Raw genomic sequence first — 18,050 nt, 5'->3', positions numbered from 1 at the left:
CCCAGGACTCCAACCAGGACACCAGGTAGGACAGGGCCAGGGGCCTGGGGGCAGAGAAGGCAACCAACCAGCCAGCCCTGAGGGGCCTGGAGCACACAGCTCAGCTTCCCTGGGATCTTGTGGAGGGACAGGCAGGTGGGCGGAAGCTGTGTCCTTTCCTTTTAGCTCTTGTCCCATCCCTTCCGTCAAGTCAAGCCCATCCAGGGAGGGGTCCTGACTCCCTGCCTCCACTTTCTGGTCTTCCATTTCCCCTCTACCCATTGAGTGTTGCTCTTGTTTCTACCTCACCCCAGCACCGTTCTCTGTAAGACCATTCAGGCCTTTTTTTCTGGAGATATTTAAGGATCACTCTTTTTGTTATTATGGACACAGCAGTGAATAAGAAAAATGTAGCCCCTGTTGTTTTGGAGTTACTTTCTAGTTGAGGGAGACAGATAATAAATAAATAATGATAGTAATTTTAGATACATATCAGGGATATAAAGAAAAAATAGGCCGGATGTGGTTGCTCATACCTGTTAATCCCAGCACTTTGGGAGGCCAAGGCAGGAGGATTGCTTGAGGCCAGGAGTTTGAGACCAGCCTGGGTAACATAGTGAGAGCCTGTCTCTACTTAAAAAAACAAATCCTAGGGGTAGTGTTGCACACATATAGTCCCAGCTACTGAGGGGCTGAGGTGGGAGGATCTCTTGAGCCCGGGAGGTAGAGGCTGCAATGCAATGGTGTTAGGCTGGGGGCTGCTTTAGATTGAGGGTTTGGAGAGCCTTTTTTAAGAGTGATATTTGAGTTGAGAGCTGAATGGCTACATGGAGCCAGCTCTTTAAGAATCAGGCAAAGGAAATGTCACAAAGGCCACTGGATGGGAACAAGCTTGGGGTCCAAGGGTGGGGACTGCCAGCCTGGTGGAGCACAGTGAGTGAGGGGTGGGGGTGAGGGTGGGCAGCAGGCCCAGGTCAGGGACATTCTCTTAGGCGAAGGTCAGAAGTTGGGATTTTGGGTGGTGTGTGATTGGAAGTCACTGGAGAGTTTTCTTAGTGGAAGTATGAGGAGGTGTTAGAGGATTTTAAGCAGGAGAGTGAGAGGATCTGGTGGACTGTCTTCAAAAGCCAGGGCTGGGGCTCAGTTCCTCACACTCTTCAGTTCAGGGCTTATTACTACCACATCCATTTAGATGAGTGTGTAGGTCTCCACCCCTCACTCCATCCCCGCCCCGACTGGAGACCGTGTGGCACCTGTCGGGGCTTCAGAGGCCGTGTCCACTCTGGATGGCTGAGCTCCAGGCCAGGCATTCTTGTAGGGTACCCATGTCTGAGGGTGCTCCCTGAGGGATGTAGTGCCTGCAGTTCTCCTGTTCTTCCCTGCTGCAAACAATGCTGCGTGGCACCTCCTCGGACGTGCCCAGGAGCAGGACTGTGGGTCAGGCACACGTGTGCACCAGCAGCCCCGCCCTGCCTGAGGTCCGCATCTGCCTCCCTCCTGCCCAGCCTCTCAACGTGTGGCAATTTCTGGATTTCTAATTTTTATCCATCTAATGGGTAAAAATGACAGCTCATCATTGTTTTAGAGTGCTTTGCCCCCCTGCTTATTAATAATGAGTTTGAGTATTTCTTTACACGCATGCTAGCCTTTATGATTTAAAAAAATAAAGGCTCTCTGGCTGCTGCAGGACTGGTAGTGAGAGAGAAAGGCAGGAGGAACAGCAGATGATGGCTGCCCCACAGTCCAGGCAAGAGGGGCTGAAGGCTCAGACTGGAGGGTGGTGAGTGGTCTTGGGTGTATTTTGAAGACAGAGCCAACAGGATGCAGGTGGTAAGGGTTTCAAAGACGAACTGAAGATGCTCTTCAGTTTTTACCTTGAACAGTGGCGAATAATAGTGCCATTTGCTGAAATGAGGAATATCAGTGGAGAAGTGGAAGGTTTTGCTTACTCCTGCAAGAATGGCCATAATCAAAAAACCAAAGAAATAATAGATGTTGGCGTGGATGTGGTGAAAGGGAACACTTCTACCCTGCCAGTGGGAATGTAAACTAGTACAGCCACTATGGAAAACAGTGTGGAGATTCCTTAAAGAACTAAAGGTAGAACTACCATTCGATCCTGCAGTCCCACTGCTGGGTATCTACTGGGTATCATTATACAAAAAAGATACTTGTACATGCGTGTTTATAGTAGCACAATTCTCAGTTGCAAAAATGTGAAAACAGCCGAAAGGCCACATCATCAATCAACGAGTGGATAAAGAAACTGTGATATGTATGTATGTATATGTGTGTATATATATGCACACACAGAATGGAATACTACTCAGCCATAAATAAGAATGAATTAATGGCATTTGCAGCGACCTGGATGAGATGGGAGACTATTACTCTAAGTGAAATAACTCAGGAATGGAAAACCAAACATTGTGTGTTGTCACTCATGAGTGGGAGCTAAGCTATGAGGGTGCAAAGGCATAAGAATGACATAATGGACTTTAGGGACTCAGGAGGAACGAGTGGGAAGGGGTTGAGGGATGAAAGACTGCAAATTGGGTGCAGTGTACACTGCTCAGGTGATGCGTGCACCAAAATCTCACAAATCACCACTAAAGAACTTATGTAACTAACCACCACCTGTTTCCCAATAACCTTATGGAAATAAAAAATTAAAACAAAAACAACAAAAACAAGCAAACAAAACATTGCCTGGCCAGGCGCAGTGGCTTACATCTGTAATCCCAGCACTTTGGGAGCCCAAGGCAGGTGGATCTCTTAAGGCCAGGAGTTTGAGATCAGCCTGGGCAACACAGTGAAATCCTGTCTCTACAAAAAATACCAAAATATTAGCTGGCATGGTAGCATGTGCCTGTGGTCCTAGCTACATGAGAGGCTGAGATAAGAGGCCAGGAGGCAGTGGTTGCAGTGAGCTGAAATAGGGCCATTACACTCCAGACTGGGCAACAGAGTGAGACCCTGTCTCGAAAAAAAAAAAAATCATAAATCACATTGCCATTAAACTTGGGGCAAATGCTTTGAAGAGTCACTTTAGGGGGACTGGAGGAATGGGATGAAATGTCTATAAACAACCATCCTTTGTGTAGCATCTCCTAGAGCATCTACTATATAATAAAGTGTTGTGTAACTCTGCCATGCAACATAAAAAAAAAAGATGTAGAAGGTTTTGGTTTGTTTGTTGGTTTTAAATGTTGTTAGAGGGATGGAAATCAAGGTCTGAAGTCTCTCCAGATCTGCTGCTCTCCATTCTGACCTCTCCCCACACTAGATGGTGGTGACTACATTTCCTTTTCCTTCCTAGAACTCTGTCTTTCCCGGTTTCCATGGCACTGTACTCTGGGTATTCTCCTTGTCCCTCTGTGACCATTCTGCCCCTGACTGCCAGCTGAGTGTAGGTGCTGCCAAGGTGTCTTTAGTCCTCATCTCCCTCTCCTGACTTGCACTTCTGGTGGCTCCAGCCACCAGCAAACTTGGAGGCTTCTCAATTCTTGCCCTCCAGTCCAGACCCTTCTTCAAGCATCAGTCCCCTATTTCTAAAGCCTCCATGGGACCCACCACCTGATGTCCTACTGCCATCTCCAGTGCTGAGTGTCCCTAAATGAACTCATTGCCTCCTCTCCAAGTCTGCTTCTCTGTGTTCTCTCTATCATTAAAAGTGACTGTTGTTTACTGAGCCACCCAAGAGGCAAAATGGGGACTCTCATACTTCACTGATTTCAAGACACACATCCTTCCCTGATTTTAAGATCTTTAAAATTGGCATGTATCTTACAATGACAGGCATTTCACAGTTGCTATTGGGTTTCAGTTGGGCTAGGCAGTGATTATGACATAGGCATTTTTGTTGTTTTAAGAGACGGGGTCTTGCCACATTGCCCAGGTTGGAGTGCAGTGGCTACTCACAGGTGTGGCCATTGCACACTACAGCCTTGAACTCCTGGGCCCATGTAATCCTCCTGACTCAGCCTCCCAAGTAGCTGAGACAACAGGCATGCACCAGTGTGCCCAGTTTATGATGTAGTTATACTATCTGCACCTTCACAAACTTAGTCATTGTCGCTCAGAGTATTATTTTCTGAATTAAGTTTTCCATTGTAGGAACCACACTATGAGCTTTTCTTTGTAAACTTTTAAATTTATTTTCAGAAGGGATTTTGGGATGCTCTCTGGAGAATCATTGAGTTTAATCTGTTTAAAGTTTCTTAGGAATATTACACTATTATTTGCAATTGAAATGAATCATCATTGTATACGAGAAAAGGCATGGCAACATCAGTGGATATCCATTAGATATCAATGAAGCAAACTCTCACTGTGGAAGGAATGACCAACTCCCACATTTTTTTGCAAAGCAATCACTAAGAACTTTACCTGAACTAAGGAAGAAAAATACCGACAAGCAATGCTATCTTCTGTTTCTGAGACAGCACATAGAAAGATTGCCTTCTCACATGGGTCAGTGTCATTGGAGGCTGTGGAAATCACCAGTTTTTATTTTTCTGATTCTCCTTAGTGGAAAATAAAGTAAGGGCGCCTTTTACAATTAATGGAGTCTTAGGTTTGAATGAAATATGATTTATGATTTTAGATGCTTCCTGCTTCACTTCCAACCAGCTACCGAATCCTGTAGTTTCCATTTTCTCAGCAGCTCTTGGATCGGACTGTGCTTCCTTATCCTCACTGTACTGCCTGATTTCAGGTCTGCACAATCTTTTGCCTGGACTATTATGGTGGCCTCCTAATAAGTCTCCTGGCCCCTAACTTTGTCTCCACCGATCCGTCATCTGCACTGCTGCTAGAGACATTTTGACTAATGTACAAATTGAATCATTCTTCAGCTTTCTATTGCATGCAAACTGAGGTAGTCTAACTCCTTCATGTCTCCCTAAACAGGGTCCTGTGTTCTCCTCTGGCCTGTCTGCTTCCTGTGTCCAACCCCTGCTCACTATTCTCCAACATATCCCCCCTGTTGACATGTCACACTGTGTTATAGACGTAAATAACCCTTTTCCTCCAACGTACCCCAAATCCCACCCGATTTGTGAACTCCTAGTTATCTGTTGAGCCCCAACACAAAGGTCACCTCTTCTATGAAGCCCTCCTTGATTCCCTCACCTGCCACCACTGTTCATCAGGTAGATTAACTACTCCCTCCTATATTGTCCCACTTTACCCTTTCTCAGACTTCTAAATGTTCCATATTAGAACAAAATTGAGTACACTTTGGTATAGTCATTCAACGGAATATTTTGTAGCCATTAAAAAGGATGTTTATGGAGAGTTTTAAGGGACTTGGGAAGATGATTAATGAATGATAAAGTGAAAAAGCTGAATACAACTTGTATATACATTCTGATGTCAACTAAAGTAAATGCCACAGAAAAAAGACTATAGGAAAATATGTGAAAATTTAATAGTGATTTTCTCTTGGTAATGGGATTATGGACGATGTTTATTTTATTAATCTATTTTTTAACTGGGTAGGGATTGCTTTAGTAATTAGAAAAAGTATTAAAAACTCTCTTTAATTAGGAAGATTATGTAAAGCTGTAAAGCAAATTTATTATGCATTTCGGAGGCTGTTTCTTTATCTCGCTCTCCTGTGGCAGATTTTATGGCCGGAAGATGGTGAATATCTTGATGGCGAACACTAAGTTTGATGCATTTCTGAAGCAATCCCTCCCATCTTACGACTTGCAGAAGGTCATGGCAGCCATTAAACAGCGGGTGAGTTGTGGGACATGAGTGGGTCATGGCCTTTTGGGTGTGGGGGCGACAGTGCTGAGCCTGGCAGCCTTCGAGTGGGTCAGGGGAGTGGGGAGTGGATTCCAGAGGTATTGATTTCATCCACTACTCCTGATAGGTGAGATAGATGTGATTTCTGTCCTCTGTGCTCACACCTGGTTCTGCCCCCACACTGCCTATGTTCCTTGAGGCTTCCTGGGCCTCCACACCTTCATCTGTTAACTGGGGATCTTGATTTCTGCCCCAGCTACTTTCAGGGCTCTGAAAGTCTCAACTGTGACATCTGAAGCTCTCCTAGGTGGAAGGGATTATTGCCGTTATGTCTCCACTAGAATGTCTGGCAGTTCCCTGGAGGGCCACTCCTTTTGGCTCATGCTCTGTGTGTATTTTTCAAGGGAATAGAAGATAATGATGAACTTCCCTCTGCCAAAGGCCTCAAGGTGTCGAGGAGTCTGGTGGTGTGTGAGAACGGGCTGCCCATCAAGGAGGGGTATGGCTGCTCCTGTCTCTCTGGGCTTCACATCTAAGACTTCTGACAAAGGTGTCCTGCTTGCCCATGGCCAGGGGTGGCTCTGGGGTGGATACATGGATCTGGGGTACCGCTGACACCTAGTTGGGTCTGCAATACTAATAGATGAATTTGTAGGATGTGTTCTCCCTCAACCCAAATCCCAGGGAGACCAAATCCTGGGCTTGGGAGCATATGCCAGTAGAAGTTGGTTCCTGCAGTCCCAGCTGAATGGGTGAGGTTCCACTAGCATCAGTGGTTGCTCTCTGGGTGAGCTCAGTGCGAGCTCTCTCTGTGTGAGCTCAGTGAGAGATCTCTCTGTGTGAGCTCAGTGCGTGAGCTCTCTGTTTGAGCTCAGTGACAGATCTCTCTGTGTGAGCTCAGTGCGAGAGCGCTCTGTGTGAGCTCAGTGAGAGATCTCTCTGTGTGAGCTCAGTGCGAGAGCTCTCTGCGTGAGCTCAGTGTTTCCCCGTTCGCTTAGACCAGCAGATCCTTTAACCACCAGAGTGACCAGCCTGGGACTAGTTCAGAGGCCCAGCCTGAACTAAGGCAGATGAGAAGGCATGGACTGAGAGGCTGGGAGGAGGGGGTGTGGGGGTGCTGGGAGCAGTTAGAAACCAAGCAGGAGTCCAGTGGTCACGCCTGTGCTTAAAACTGAAGCCCTTCTGCAATGTCCTGAGCTGATCCCATCTGAACTCCCTAGCACGGCACCAGGGAAACCCCATGCCCACTTCTTCAAAGGTAACTTCCTGCCCCCTCTCCCACTCTTCCTCTCTCAGCCTGACCAGAGCAGCACCTGGGATAAGCAAAACACAAGAGCAGCTGGTATTCACGCCCCTCCACATCCTCTCTCCCTGCTGTGCCTTTGCTTATCCTAGGCGCCATCTACACCTAGAACATGTCTATTGGTTCTGCAAGATTCAGCTCACCTGTCGCTTTCTCCAGGAAGCTCGACCACTTTGTGCCCCCATGTCCTCAGGGTGACAGGCTGGCCTGTTCGTCATACCTCTGTCAACCCTGTTAATTTATCTATCTCCCATGGTCTGTGAGCTCCTAACGGCAAAGGCTGTGCTGTCATCTCACAGTTCTCAGTGCTCAGCACAGCTCTTGGCTCTCAGTAGACAATGAGTGTGGAATGCAGGAGTGAATCACAGAATGAGGGACAGTGGGCTCTGCTGGATAGGACCAGGGTATAGGGCATGAGCCAGTGACCTAGGCTTGGAGCTGAAAGGTAGTAGTTCTGCACAGAGCTGTTCTCATGCTGGCTAGAAGGGGTTAGCGGGCTGTGATGCGCAGATGATCCCAGCACAAGAAAATGGGACTTTTTACAATGTCCCCAGTCGCTGGGGGAGTGTGAGCAGAGCCTAGCCAGCCATGGCTCAGGATATAGGAGCCAGGTAGAAGGTTGGCTGTGATGACCTCCAAGGTCTTTCCCCACTCTTACATGAAATGTGCACCAGTTGAAAAGTAATTCCAGCACTTTGGGAGGCCAAGGTGGGTGGATCATGAGGTCAGGAGTTCGAGACCAGCCTGGCCAACATACTGAAACCCTGTCTCTACTGAACATACAGAAATTAGCCGGGCATGGTGACACATGCCTGTAGTCTGAGCTACGTGGGAGGCTGAGGCAGGAGAATCGTTTGAACCCAGGAGGTGGAGGTTGCAGTTAGCCGAGATCGTGCCATTAAGCTCTAGCATGGGCAACAAGAATGAGACTCTGTCTCAAAAAAAATAAATAAATAAATAAAAAATGTGTACCAGTCATCCTTTTGTGGATAGCCACTCCCTCACTCTGACTTTCCCCATTGCTTACATATCTTCCGAAAAGAGAAAAAGGCAGGAAGAGACAGCCCTGACCGCTGACAAGGGGATGGGGCCCTGGGTAACAAGCTGTAGGTGGAGGGAAGCTGGGGGTGGACTAAGCTGCAGGTGACACTCTCCTCTCTGCCCCACCCGCCTGTAGGAGGTGGCATGGGACCAGAAGTGGGTTCATTCCCCTGGGCTTTTCCCTGGGGATCAGATGCCATGCTCCTTACCTAGGTTCAGCTCCAATGGCCCAAGGCTGGTGGGGCCGCGCTCCATGCTGCAGGGCAGCGGGGAGATGGTGGAGCAGCTACGGGAGCTGATGCGGCTGCTGGAGGCCAAGGACTTCCGGTCCCGGATGGAAGGCGTGGGGCGTCTCCTGGAGTTCTGCAAGGCCAAGCCGGAGCTCGTCGCTGCCCACCTGGTCCAGGTGAGCACCACCTGCTTCTACTCTCCCACCTGTCTCTCCCCTGGGGGGTGCAGCTTGAAGTTTGAAAACTCTGAATGGCGTTGGACATTGTGTCAGACCTCTCGGGGTATAAGGAGCACTTGCTATGCAGTTGGTCTTTGTAACATGGAGACTACCTGGAATCGGCTGTGTGGGCAAAGGCACTGCCTCTGCCGGCACCTTGGAAATGCTCAGAGATGTCTCTTGTCTTTCTAGCAGATTTACAGCGAGGAGGGTAGGAGGGAGAGGTGGAGGATACTATGGTGAGGCCTTAGGTTGCTTCTGGGGAGCTAGGTGCATCATGTTTGGGGGCAGAGCATGTGGCTGGACAGGTGACTGGGTGGTGATGGCTGGACAGGTGTGTTAGGATCAGGTACAAGCCCTTCACAGGCTGAACACTCGGGTGGCGCCTGCTTCTTGGTGGCGTGGGGCTGCTGACAGTCAGTTACACAGCTGAGCAAAGACACAGCTCAGAGTCAGCAGACCTGGGTTTCCATCCAAGTTTCTTACTAGCCGTGTGATCTCAGGCAAATCACTGAACCTCTTGGAGCCCCAGTTGTTGTTGTTTATGGGAAAGTAGGGGTGGAAACATGTGCTCCATGGGTTGTTGAGATCATTCAGTAAAAAGGAGATTGCAGAGCAACTAACAAGATGCCCTGGACACTCGGCATGCAATGAGTGCTCAATACCTGTCGGTTCCTCCCCTCTTGCCCACCCTTTTGAGGAGGTGAGCTCTTCGTTTTTGGGAGTGCTCTGGCATAGGTCGGGGACGCAGGAGGAGTCTCTGCTGAGTTCGCTCAGCTGGGCCGGGTGAGGTCCAAGCTGCCTGCACTGTGAGAGTCCCGCCCAGCCTGGGTTCCCATGGGTTCTTGGTTTCTGTTTCCTCAATAGGTCTTTGATGCTTTCACCCCAAGGCTTCAGGATTCCAACAAGAAAGTGAGCCAGTGGGCGCTGGAGTCCCTCGCCAAGATGATCCCCCTCCTCAAAGAGAACTTGCACCCCATGCTGCTCTCCATCATCATCGCTGTTGCAGAGAACCTGAACTCCAAGAACTCGGGGATTTATGCTGCTGCTGTGGCTGTGTTGGATGCGATGGTTGAGAGCCTGGGTGAGTGTGCCACCTGGGCTTGTGTGGCTCTGGTCACCATGTCCACCTTCCTGCTTGGAAATCTGCAAGGTGGATAAGGCTTTGGTTGGTTCCCAGGCCAAGTGTTTCACCAGAGGCTGTGTAGGGCAGAGGTGGAAACCAGAGCCTCCAAGGCTCTTGGCTGGTGAGCTTTTCCATGTCACAGCCACCCACACCTCTGGACGACTGGAAGTAGAGGTGATGTGGAGATGATTCAGTCCAGCATCCTCATAGACACATGAGGGCAGTGACCCCCCCAGGGCCACAAGGCACCACAGTGAGTGAGTCAGGAGTGCTGAGAAGCTGGGCTGGGGCTTGGTGTGGGGTTTGTTGTGATGGACAGGGAGGGAAAGTGGAGGGAGGGGAAAGAGGACAGAAGGAAAAAAGGTGGGAGCTGTAGAAGAGACATCAGGAAAGGTGAGAGCTTCTCGGTATGACATCTTGCTTCTGGAATGTTAGGGGAAATGTTGGTGCATCTGCTTGTGTTTTCTTATTCCTTTCATGGATGATAGAAGGTGATGTTTGGTGCATCCAGTACGTGGATCAAAGTGCAAATTCCAAACTTTGGGTGTGTGGAGAAAGTAGCACAGGAGTGGACTTATGGCCAGCCCAGTATAAGGATGAGCCTTCCCAAACAAGCCTTGCTTCATGGCCTGAAAACTGCCTGTTTGCCTTGTTGCTGTGTGTCCTGATGAGCATAGAGCAACGTCTTGGCTTTACATCCAAAGACCATCCTTTAGAGAGGCTGGACACACCTCCTGACACACTTGCTGCCCCCGCCCCCTACACAACCCGCTTCCTGGCCTGAGCCCAGCTCCCTGGGACTGGGACAGCCACCATATCCTTGGCTGGAGGCTCCAGGAAAAGTTTCAGTTACAAATCAAAGACCTGGTCAGGTCCCTCTCTGCCTCTTGAGTTCATAAATATTGTCAATTTCTGCTCTTCATCTCAGAGGGAATTTATGATTTGCTGAGTTTGTTGCTGTAGAACAAACAATATAAATCCAGCTCTAAATTACGGCTTGTTCTCAGCGTTGCTCTGGGTAAGTGAGATTGCTGTTGCCAATAACCAAGGCTCTTGGTAAATCACCATGGGCCTTGGATTTATTGGGAAAACCTGTACCAAGCGAAATAGGCTTTAGCTATTTGAAGAGGATAAGCAACCTTGTCTGGGGAGAGGAATTTTTAACTCTTCCCCCTCCAGGTGTTTTAGTTACCACTTTTTGCCATCAGGCCAGCCTCCTTGAGCTCGCTGGAACTGTGGTGCTTTGGGCAACAGAATCTAGTGTCTCACATTGTCACAAGACTCAGGTCCCTCTTATTTGGGGCTCTGTTGTACTCCCGCTAGACTGGGCGTCCTGGAAAGGAGAGCCTGGGGGTGGCCTGCTTTTGTGATCTGAACTCACCTGGTAGCAGGATTGTAGCTACTAGGAAGATGCCTCAGTTCTTCCTTCCAGGACAGGGCTTCCATGGGTATGGTACCCTGTGGTTCATCAGTCAGAGGTTTTGGTGCAAGATGAAGGGTTGGCTGTCTTCCTCTCTAATCCATAGGTCAGCGCTTAGGCTGGAATGGAATGGTGTGGGCCTCAAAGGGATGAATGGAGTCCAGTAAATCCCTGGCAAAAGTCTCTGGTGGAGCCCAAAGGGTAAAACACTGTTTTTTGTTTTTTGTTTTTTTTTTTGTCTATTTTTGTTTTTTTGAGACGGAATTTTTGCTCTTGTTGCCCAGGCTGGAGTGCAGTGGTGCGATCTCGACTCATTGCAACCTGGCCTCCCGGGTTCAAGTGAGTCTCCTGTCTCAGCCTCCTGAGTAGCTGGGATTACAGGTGCGTGCCACCACGCCTGGCTAACTTTTTTTATTTTTAGTAGAGATGGGGTTTCACCATGTTGGCCAGGCTGGCTGGTCTCAAACTCCTGACCTCAGGCGATCCACCAGCCTCGGCCTCCTCAAGTGTTGGGATTACACGTGTGAGCCACCGTGTCTGGCCAAATATACTGTTTTGGATCCAGGTAATTTTTGAGCAGGTGAGGCATGGGCTATCTGGGCCTGATGGCTTTGCTGTAAGCCACACCCTCTCAGTCCAGCCAGCAAAACGGGTTTTGAAAGTGTTCCTAACTTTGAAGTGACAAGCTGATTTCCACATCCATGTAGGTCAGAACTGGAGGGAGTAGGTTACCAACAAGGGGAACTCATCATTGCCAGGGAGTACCTAGGGTAGAATCCATCTCTGGGAATGGTTCTTATCTGCCTGTCATGGTCTGAACCTGGCCTGCGGATGGAAGTAACTAAAGTTCCCGCTGTCCCAGGGGATTGGGTGGTAGCAGCCAAGAGTGCATCAAATTGGATGGAAGAGAAGGGGTATGAAGTCCCCCCAAATCACCCAAGCTGAGCCTGGTGGTTCTAGTGGTTTCTTGGGGGACCTTTAACACCTGAGGCCCCTCCTGGAAGTGGCTTGGATTGGATATGATCCAGTTTCTTTGATGGGAAGGAGTTTTCCCCTAAACCTCTTTCTTCATGCTCTGTAAGAGATTCTGGGCTCCAGGCTAGAGATGAACTGTTGCATGCTGTGAAATATTTAAATGTGGAAAGTCACAAAGCAACAGCTCAGCAGGTTACTGTTTATTTCCTGCAAAACTGGAGGTCAAGGGGATCAAGAATAATGCCAAGCTAGGATGTGTTCTGGCATAAAATCCAGATGGCACAGCCAAGCTGGGAGGATGGCCTTCTTGGGGGACCTTCTAGAACTCACTGATTCTAGAATTCAGTGATAAAGAAGCCAGCATCATCTCTTCTAATCCCTTGGTTTCCGAGGCTGGGTGGGGTTGAACGGAGGATTGGTTGGCAGAGCAGGTGAGGATTTCTGCCCATGTCATTTTCATGGGAGGTAGTAAGGAATGAGACATGTTGGCAGCTTGCTCCCTGACCTCCGCCGTCTGTCACTGCCAGCCTTGAGGCCTCTCTGGGATCAAGGCTCAAGTAGCATTCTTTCTACTCAGCACCAAGACCTTCTGATTTCAGGGGAATTATTCTGGGATCAAGAAGTTCCTGAGTAGAACTGGGTGGCTCTGTCTTTGGGTTCTGTTACTGGATTAGTTACAGAAGAAACTTCATTAATTAAAACATCAGGCTGCTGACAGCTCATCGTCTCCAGATCAGACCTCAGCATTCAAGCTTCTCTGTGCCAAAAGGAACTTTCTTAATTTACTCCAGCCCCTGGTTAGTACTAGAGAGAGCAGATAAGCCTGGAATGGGGGTGGCTTCAAGTCTACTTTTGCTCTTTTGCTCTCTGACCTTAAATTTATTACCTTATATAAATCATATGAACATTATATTGTTAATGGAATTTAAAAATGGATCCGTGATGCTTCTCCAATATCAAACTGCTTAAAAATATCTCTTCTATTTTTGTCCGTCTATATACAAATTCCCTGGTTAAAAATCATAATGTAAATACAGTTTTGATTTTGCTTCTTTCATTTAACACTACCCAGTTTCCCACGCTACTAGGCAGTCTTCCTAGTTAATTAAAAAACCTAAAGTTCACTTCTACCACTGTAAAGAAGTCATACTTATTATTGAGAAAATGAAAATACAAAGCAGTTGAAAGGGGGAAAAAAAAAATCCCTCACTCATAGTTCCAACTCTTAAGAGAAACCATTATTAACATTTGGCATTTCTCAATTTGAGTTTTTTTCTGTGCACATTGTTGTAGGGTAAATGCACCTGATAGCAATACCTTAAGCATCCCCTTAGAATGATCCTGAATGGCAGACACACCTAAGTGTGTTTTCTGAGCCAGGGAATCTGGGAGTGGCCAACTCAGAGATTCGTTCCTTGTTTATGAGGCACATCTGAGCCCCCGACCTGTCCTTTGGAACGTGAGCCACACAGGGGATTGAGGCCCTGAGTTTTGGGGCAAATGAAGGTTGCCAGGTGGAGGGTGTTAAGTGGAAATGCTGTATAAATTGCATGCTGTTCGCAAGTGGTTGCGATTTTCCTGCCCAGCCCTCCGCCACTGGGCCATGAGGCTCTCCCATTCAGCCCACTGCCACTAGACTCCATGTAAGCCCCTAATAAAAACCCCATGTCTTGTTTGTTGGCTCTGGGTCTCTGCTTTGGCCTCTTGAACCAGATGCCCTTTCTATAAATGGGGGTCAATAGGGGTTCAGCACAGCAGTTGTGTTATACGTTTGGATTTGCATCCTGCTTTTAAAAAAATCAGAACATAAGCATTTGCAGATGATTATACTCTTGAGTCACTTTTTTTTTTGAGATGGAGTCTCGCTCTGTTGTTCAGGCTGGAGTGCAGTGGTGCGATCTGGGCTCACTGCAACCTCCGCCTCCTGGGTTCAAGCGATTCTTATGCCTCAGCCTCCTGAGTAGCTGGGATTGCAGGCGCCCGCCACCACACCTGGCTAATTTTTGTATTTTTAGTGGAGATGGGGTTTCACCATGTTGGCCAGGCTGGTCTCGAACTCCTGACCTCAAGTCATCTGCCCACCTCGGCCTCCCAAAGTGCTGGGAGTACAGTGAACCACCACGCCCGGCCTTGAGTCACTTTTAACAGCTCTATCAGGTGGCTGCACTATAGCTTGTGTGTTTCTGTGCAAGTGTGTCAGTCCCAGTTTTTTCTTTAGATGAACATACCTAGTGTTGGCAGCCATGGTGAATCTGGTAAAACCAGCATGTCATTACTTACCAAGTCTTGTGCTTATTTGGGGGATTCCAGTCTGACTCCAGTTTCTTTGCTGCCACTGTCCTTGTTACCAGGTTTCCTACACTTTCTTAAAAGTTCTTTTCTGGCTTCCCAGTAGCCAGAGGATGATGTGGCCCGGTAGCCTCAGGGCTTGGCTGAATGGGACAGGCGTAAGGCCCCTTAGACCTCCACCCCATTGTAGACAGGGGAGTCTGAGCCGAGGAATGACAGAGTCTCTGAGCTGCGGCTGGTGGCTGTTTTTTCTCCATTGCAAGGCCCGTGTTTGCTTCCTTGTGATGCAGAAAAGGAGCCTAGGAAAGCCCCAGGCTAGGCTAATGGAGTGTAGATTTTCAGCTTTTAAAACTTAGATTCTAGCCTCTTCATTGGTCTCTCTACCATGATGGTTGCTGGGCTCTCAGAGTTTTAAGGTAATAATAGTAACAATAATAGCTGATACTTGCATAGTAATTATATGCTCTAGGCACTATCCTAAGCACTGTTTGTTCATCATCCCCATTTTATAAATGGGTAAACTGAGGCATCGAGCAGCTAAGTGGCTTGTCCAGTGTTCCACAGTAAAATATGGAAGAACCAGGATTCAAACCCAGGCAATCTGTATTCAGAGCTCTTATAACTGCTATGCTTTAGTGTGTCTTATTGAACCTGGAGGTAACCTGAAGATGAGGCTTCACTCTAAAAGTGGCCAGTGGAAAGACAGGCCAATTGCCTGGGTGTAGTGCTCTGGGGTTCATAAACCAGCCCAGGCACACTGTGTCCTGTTTTGACGTTGCCCTGCACACTACGAGCATTTATTCAGCACCTGCAGTGTGCTCTGCACTGTGGGAGCATGGTCTGGCATGGGTCTCTGCTGGATGTACATTTTTAAGTGTTCCCCAAGTTCACTTCTTTCTGGCTCTGGGGAGAGGGGATGTTTGGGGCCAGAAGCGCGAGTCCCTGCTGTGTCTAGATGTCAGGTCTAGACATGTCCAGGGTCAGGTTCCAGCTCAGGCTGAGGTCTGAAGGGAGTGGGTGGATGAGCAGAAAGAACACTCGGGGGGCTGCAGGCAGGTGAAAGATGATTTTATTCAGCAGCAGCTCTCAGCAGCAGCTTACTCTCACACCATCTGCCCTGTCTCAGCTGCTAAGTCTGTTGGCTCCCACACACAGCTGCGCCGGCTCTCCCTTGCCTTCAGGGTCAGCAGCTTAACTCTTTCCCTCTGGACACAAGCCGTGTCCTGGCTCCATGTCCATCTGCAGACGGTCATTCTCTCTTACAGGGGACAGTAGCTTCACTCTCTCTCTGGGCACACACAAGCCTGCACAGTGTCAGCAGGGCAATTATGCCTTTTACAGACCATAGTGGCATAGGGCCAAGGCATGGCCTTCCCATGTTATGGCTGTGATAACAAGTGGAGTTATACGTCTGTGCTCTAAACTTGCTGAGTCACTCTGGGTGTTTACCTTGGCCTATCCTTGACCAAAGCACAGCCATGTTCCTTACATTAGAGAATGTTCTAGACTGAGCATTGTGGGAAGTGACCAAGGAGGAAGAAGTCCTTGTCTTCAAATCTGAGCCCAGGTAAATGATAGGGGTGGGACAAATAGAAACACCTGGAAACAAACAGGTGCCATTCATATGAAAACCTCTTCTTATGCAACTGACAGCTTTACCAATGCACTCTGAGACCTTATCTTGCTAATTGCAATATTCTGGAAGCTGGCATCTCATTTATCTCCCAGGACAAATTATTTTAAAGCCTCTTGGTGGGTGGATGGAGCTTTTGCAAACAGCAGAGATGTACCTGGGTCCATTTTCTCCTCTGTATCCCTCAGGATGAGAGCAAGGGAAGCAGGGATGAGGTCTTAGCTAAACTTTTGCCTGATGAGAAAAACAAAGCACTGAGTGCACCTCTCCAGGGATGCAGGGGCTCTGTGCTGAGGTATTGATGGAACTTGGAAAAGGTGAGTCTGGAAAGACTTCCTCGTGCAGAGCTCTAAAAACTCTGACCCTTGCAAAGAGAAGTCTGGCCTTGAGGTGGTCGGCTCCTGGGTCCCAGGATACACGTGCTGGGACTGCTATGTTAACACCACACAGGCCACCCACCCTCACCTCCCTGACAGGTGCAGGCAAGCCCCAAAGCCACATCTCTGAAAAGTGCATTTTGTTACTTGCCTCACCTACTACTGAATTAAGCTGTGACTACTGTGGTTGCAAAATGCTGGGAGCTTGGCGTGCTGGTTTCTCTGCAGTCCACAAGGAGACGGTTCTGAGGATGGTGTGGCTTTCTCAGCTTAGCACACCTTTCTAGGACAGCTCCATTTTTCTCACCTTGTGTGTTTTTGTGAGAAAGGCAGCTCTTCAAGTTTAATAGTTTGAGAAACCAGGAGGTGTCAGCTAGAATGGAGAGGAACGAGCGGCTTCTAAACTCAGTAGAAATGGGGTCCTGCTGCAGTCGACTTCAGGAATATGAAGGAGCCCGAGAGCCTCTTTATTCTGGAAACGTCCCCACCCCATTTGCTTGTGTTTTCACCATTAGTGGCTCATCTCTGTAATAAACACTCATACTATTTCAGTTCTTTCAAGATACGAAGGGGGTGGTGCTCAGTCCCCAGAGCTTTACCCATGGGCATGGCTGGGCAGCCAGGGAGCTGCGCTTCGCAGCTGGGTGTGGCTGGATGGTTGGTGGAGGTGGGATTGGGGGCAGGGGCACTGGGACAATTTTTTAAAAAGGGTTAAAATCCCTCTTTCCCCAAACCTCCTGAAAGACATATTGGGGCATATAGATGATAAACTTAGCCATCTTTGCAAGTATATTCATGCTGGGTCTGGGACTCAGACCACCTGGAGTTTACAAGTAAGGAAAAAATCAGGCCCGGGCAGTGAGGTCATATATAAACCATTGATGATAATACGTGCTCCTCAACCCACAAACTCCCTCCTCGGACCCTGCCAGAGCCAGCCGGGTGCTTCTGCTCTGGATAGGAGGACCAAGCATCCTGGGTTCCCGGGACTCGAGACTGACGGTGCTGAAATGGGGAGAGCCTGGGCCCACCAGGGCCAGTCAGTCACCCTGACTTCAGACCCGCAGGTTCTTGGTTACAAGAGCACAGTGCTTCTCACCCGGTGTCAGGGTTCATGTCTAAGCGTCTGTCTGCTTGTCAGAGGAGCCTCTTGAGGGGGATGGGAGTACTGGGTTTTACTTGGCTTCTAGCTCCATGCCTATTACATAGATGATATCAGTATGTGTTCAGTGCAGAAATAAACCACCACTGGCTGTGGGTACATCTTGGTGGTTAAAGCACAAATTCAGGCTTTGAGAAGAGCTATACTTTCTGAATTTTAATCCTGACCCTTTACTGACCTTTGTGTAATCATGGCTCAGTGATTCCGTTTCCCATAAAACAATATCTGTATATCCATCCATCCATCCATCTCTATTATCTATCTTCTATCTATCCATCCTCCAATATCTTCTCTCCAACATCCATCCATCCATTCATTCATCTTCTGTCATCTATCTACCTACCTACCTACATACCTACCTACTTTATTTTGTCCCAAAACTCATGGCAATTTTGAGATGCAGAGGCAATATGAATCAGATCTGCGGGAATAAATGAGGCCTGTTTGGGAGCCAGTTTAGCTATTTCAGGCCACTGGTTCTTTCCCAAACACGCTACATACATTCACTTTAAGTGGCCCCTTTGTGACCTGGAAAAATTAATT

At 48.3% G+C, this 18,050-nt stretch overlaps 1 protein-coding gene across 2 annotated transcripts in view; it reads left to right on the top strand.

Moving 5' to 3' along the window:
• FAM179A (family with sequence similarity 179, member A) overlaps positions 1-18,050 on the top strand; it is an 84,296-nt gene that overhangs the window by 59,329 nt on the left and 6,917 nt on the right. For both annotated transcript variants that reach the window (XM_011972572.1, XM_011972571.1), the window contains 4 exons: positions 5,607-5,724; positions 6,138-6,232; positions 8,291-8,483; positions 9,393-9,609. In XM_011972572.1, coding sequence (XP_011827962.1) covers positions 5,607-5,724; positions 6,138-6,232; positions 8,291-8,483; positions 9,393-9,609 — 623 coding nt within the window. The remainder of the gene's footprint in view (positions 1-5,606; positions 5,725-6,137; positions 6,233-8,290; positions 8,484-9,392; positions 9,610-18,050) is intronic.

This window comes from Mandrillus leucophaeus, unplaced genomic scaffold (assembly GCF_000951045.1).
Source record: "Mandrillus leucophaeus isolate KB7577 unplaced genomic scaffold, Mleu.le_1.0 Scaffold13, whole genome shotgun sequence".
Lineage (NCBI taxonomy): Eukaryota > Metazoa > Chordata > Mammalia > Primates > Cercopithecidae > Mandrillus > Mandrillus leucophaeus.
The sequence above is the reverse complement of the archived record's forward strand: the minus strand, read 5'-3'. Positions and strand labels throughout refer to the sequence as shown.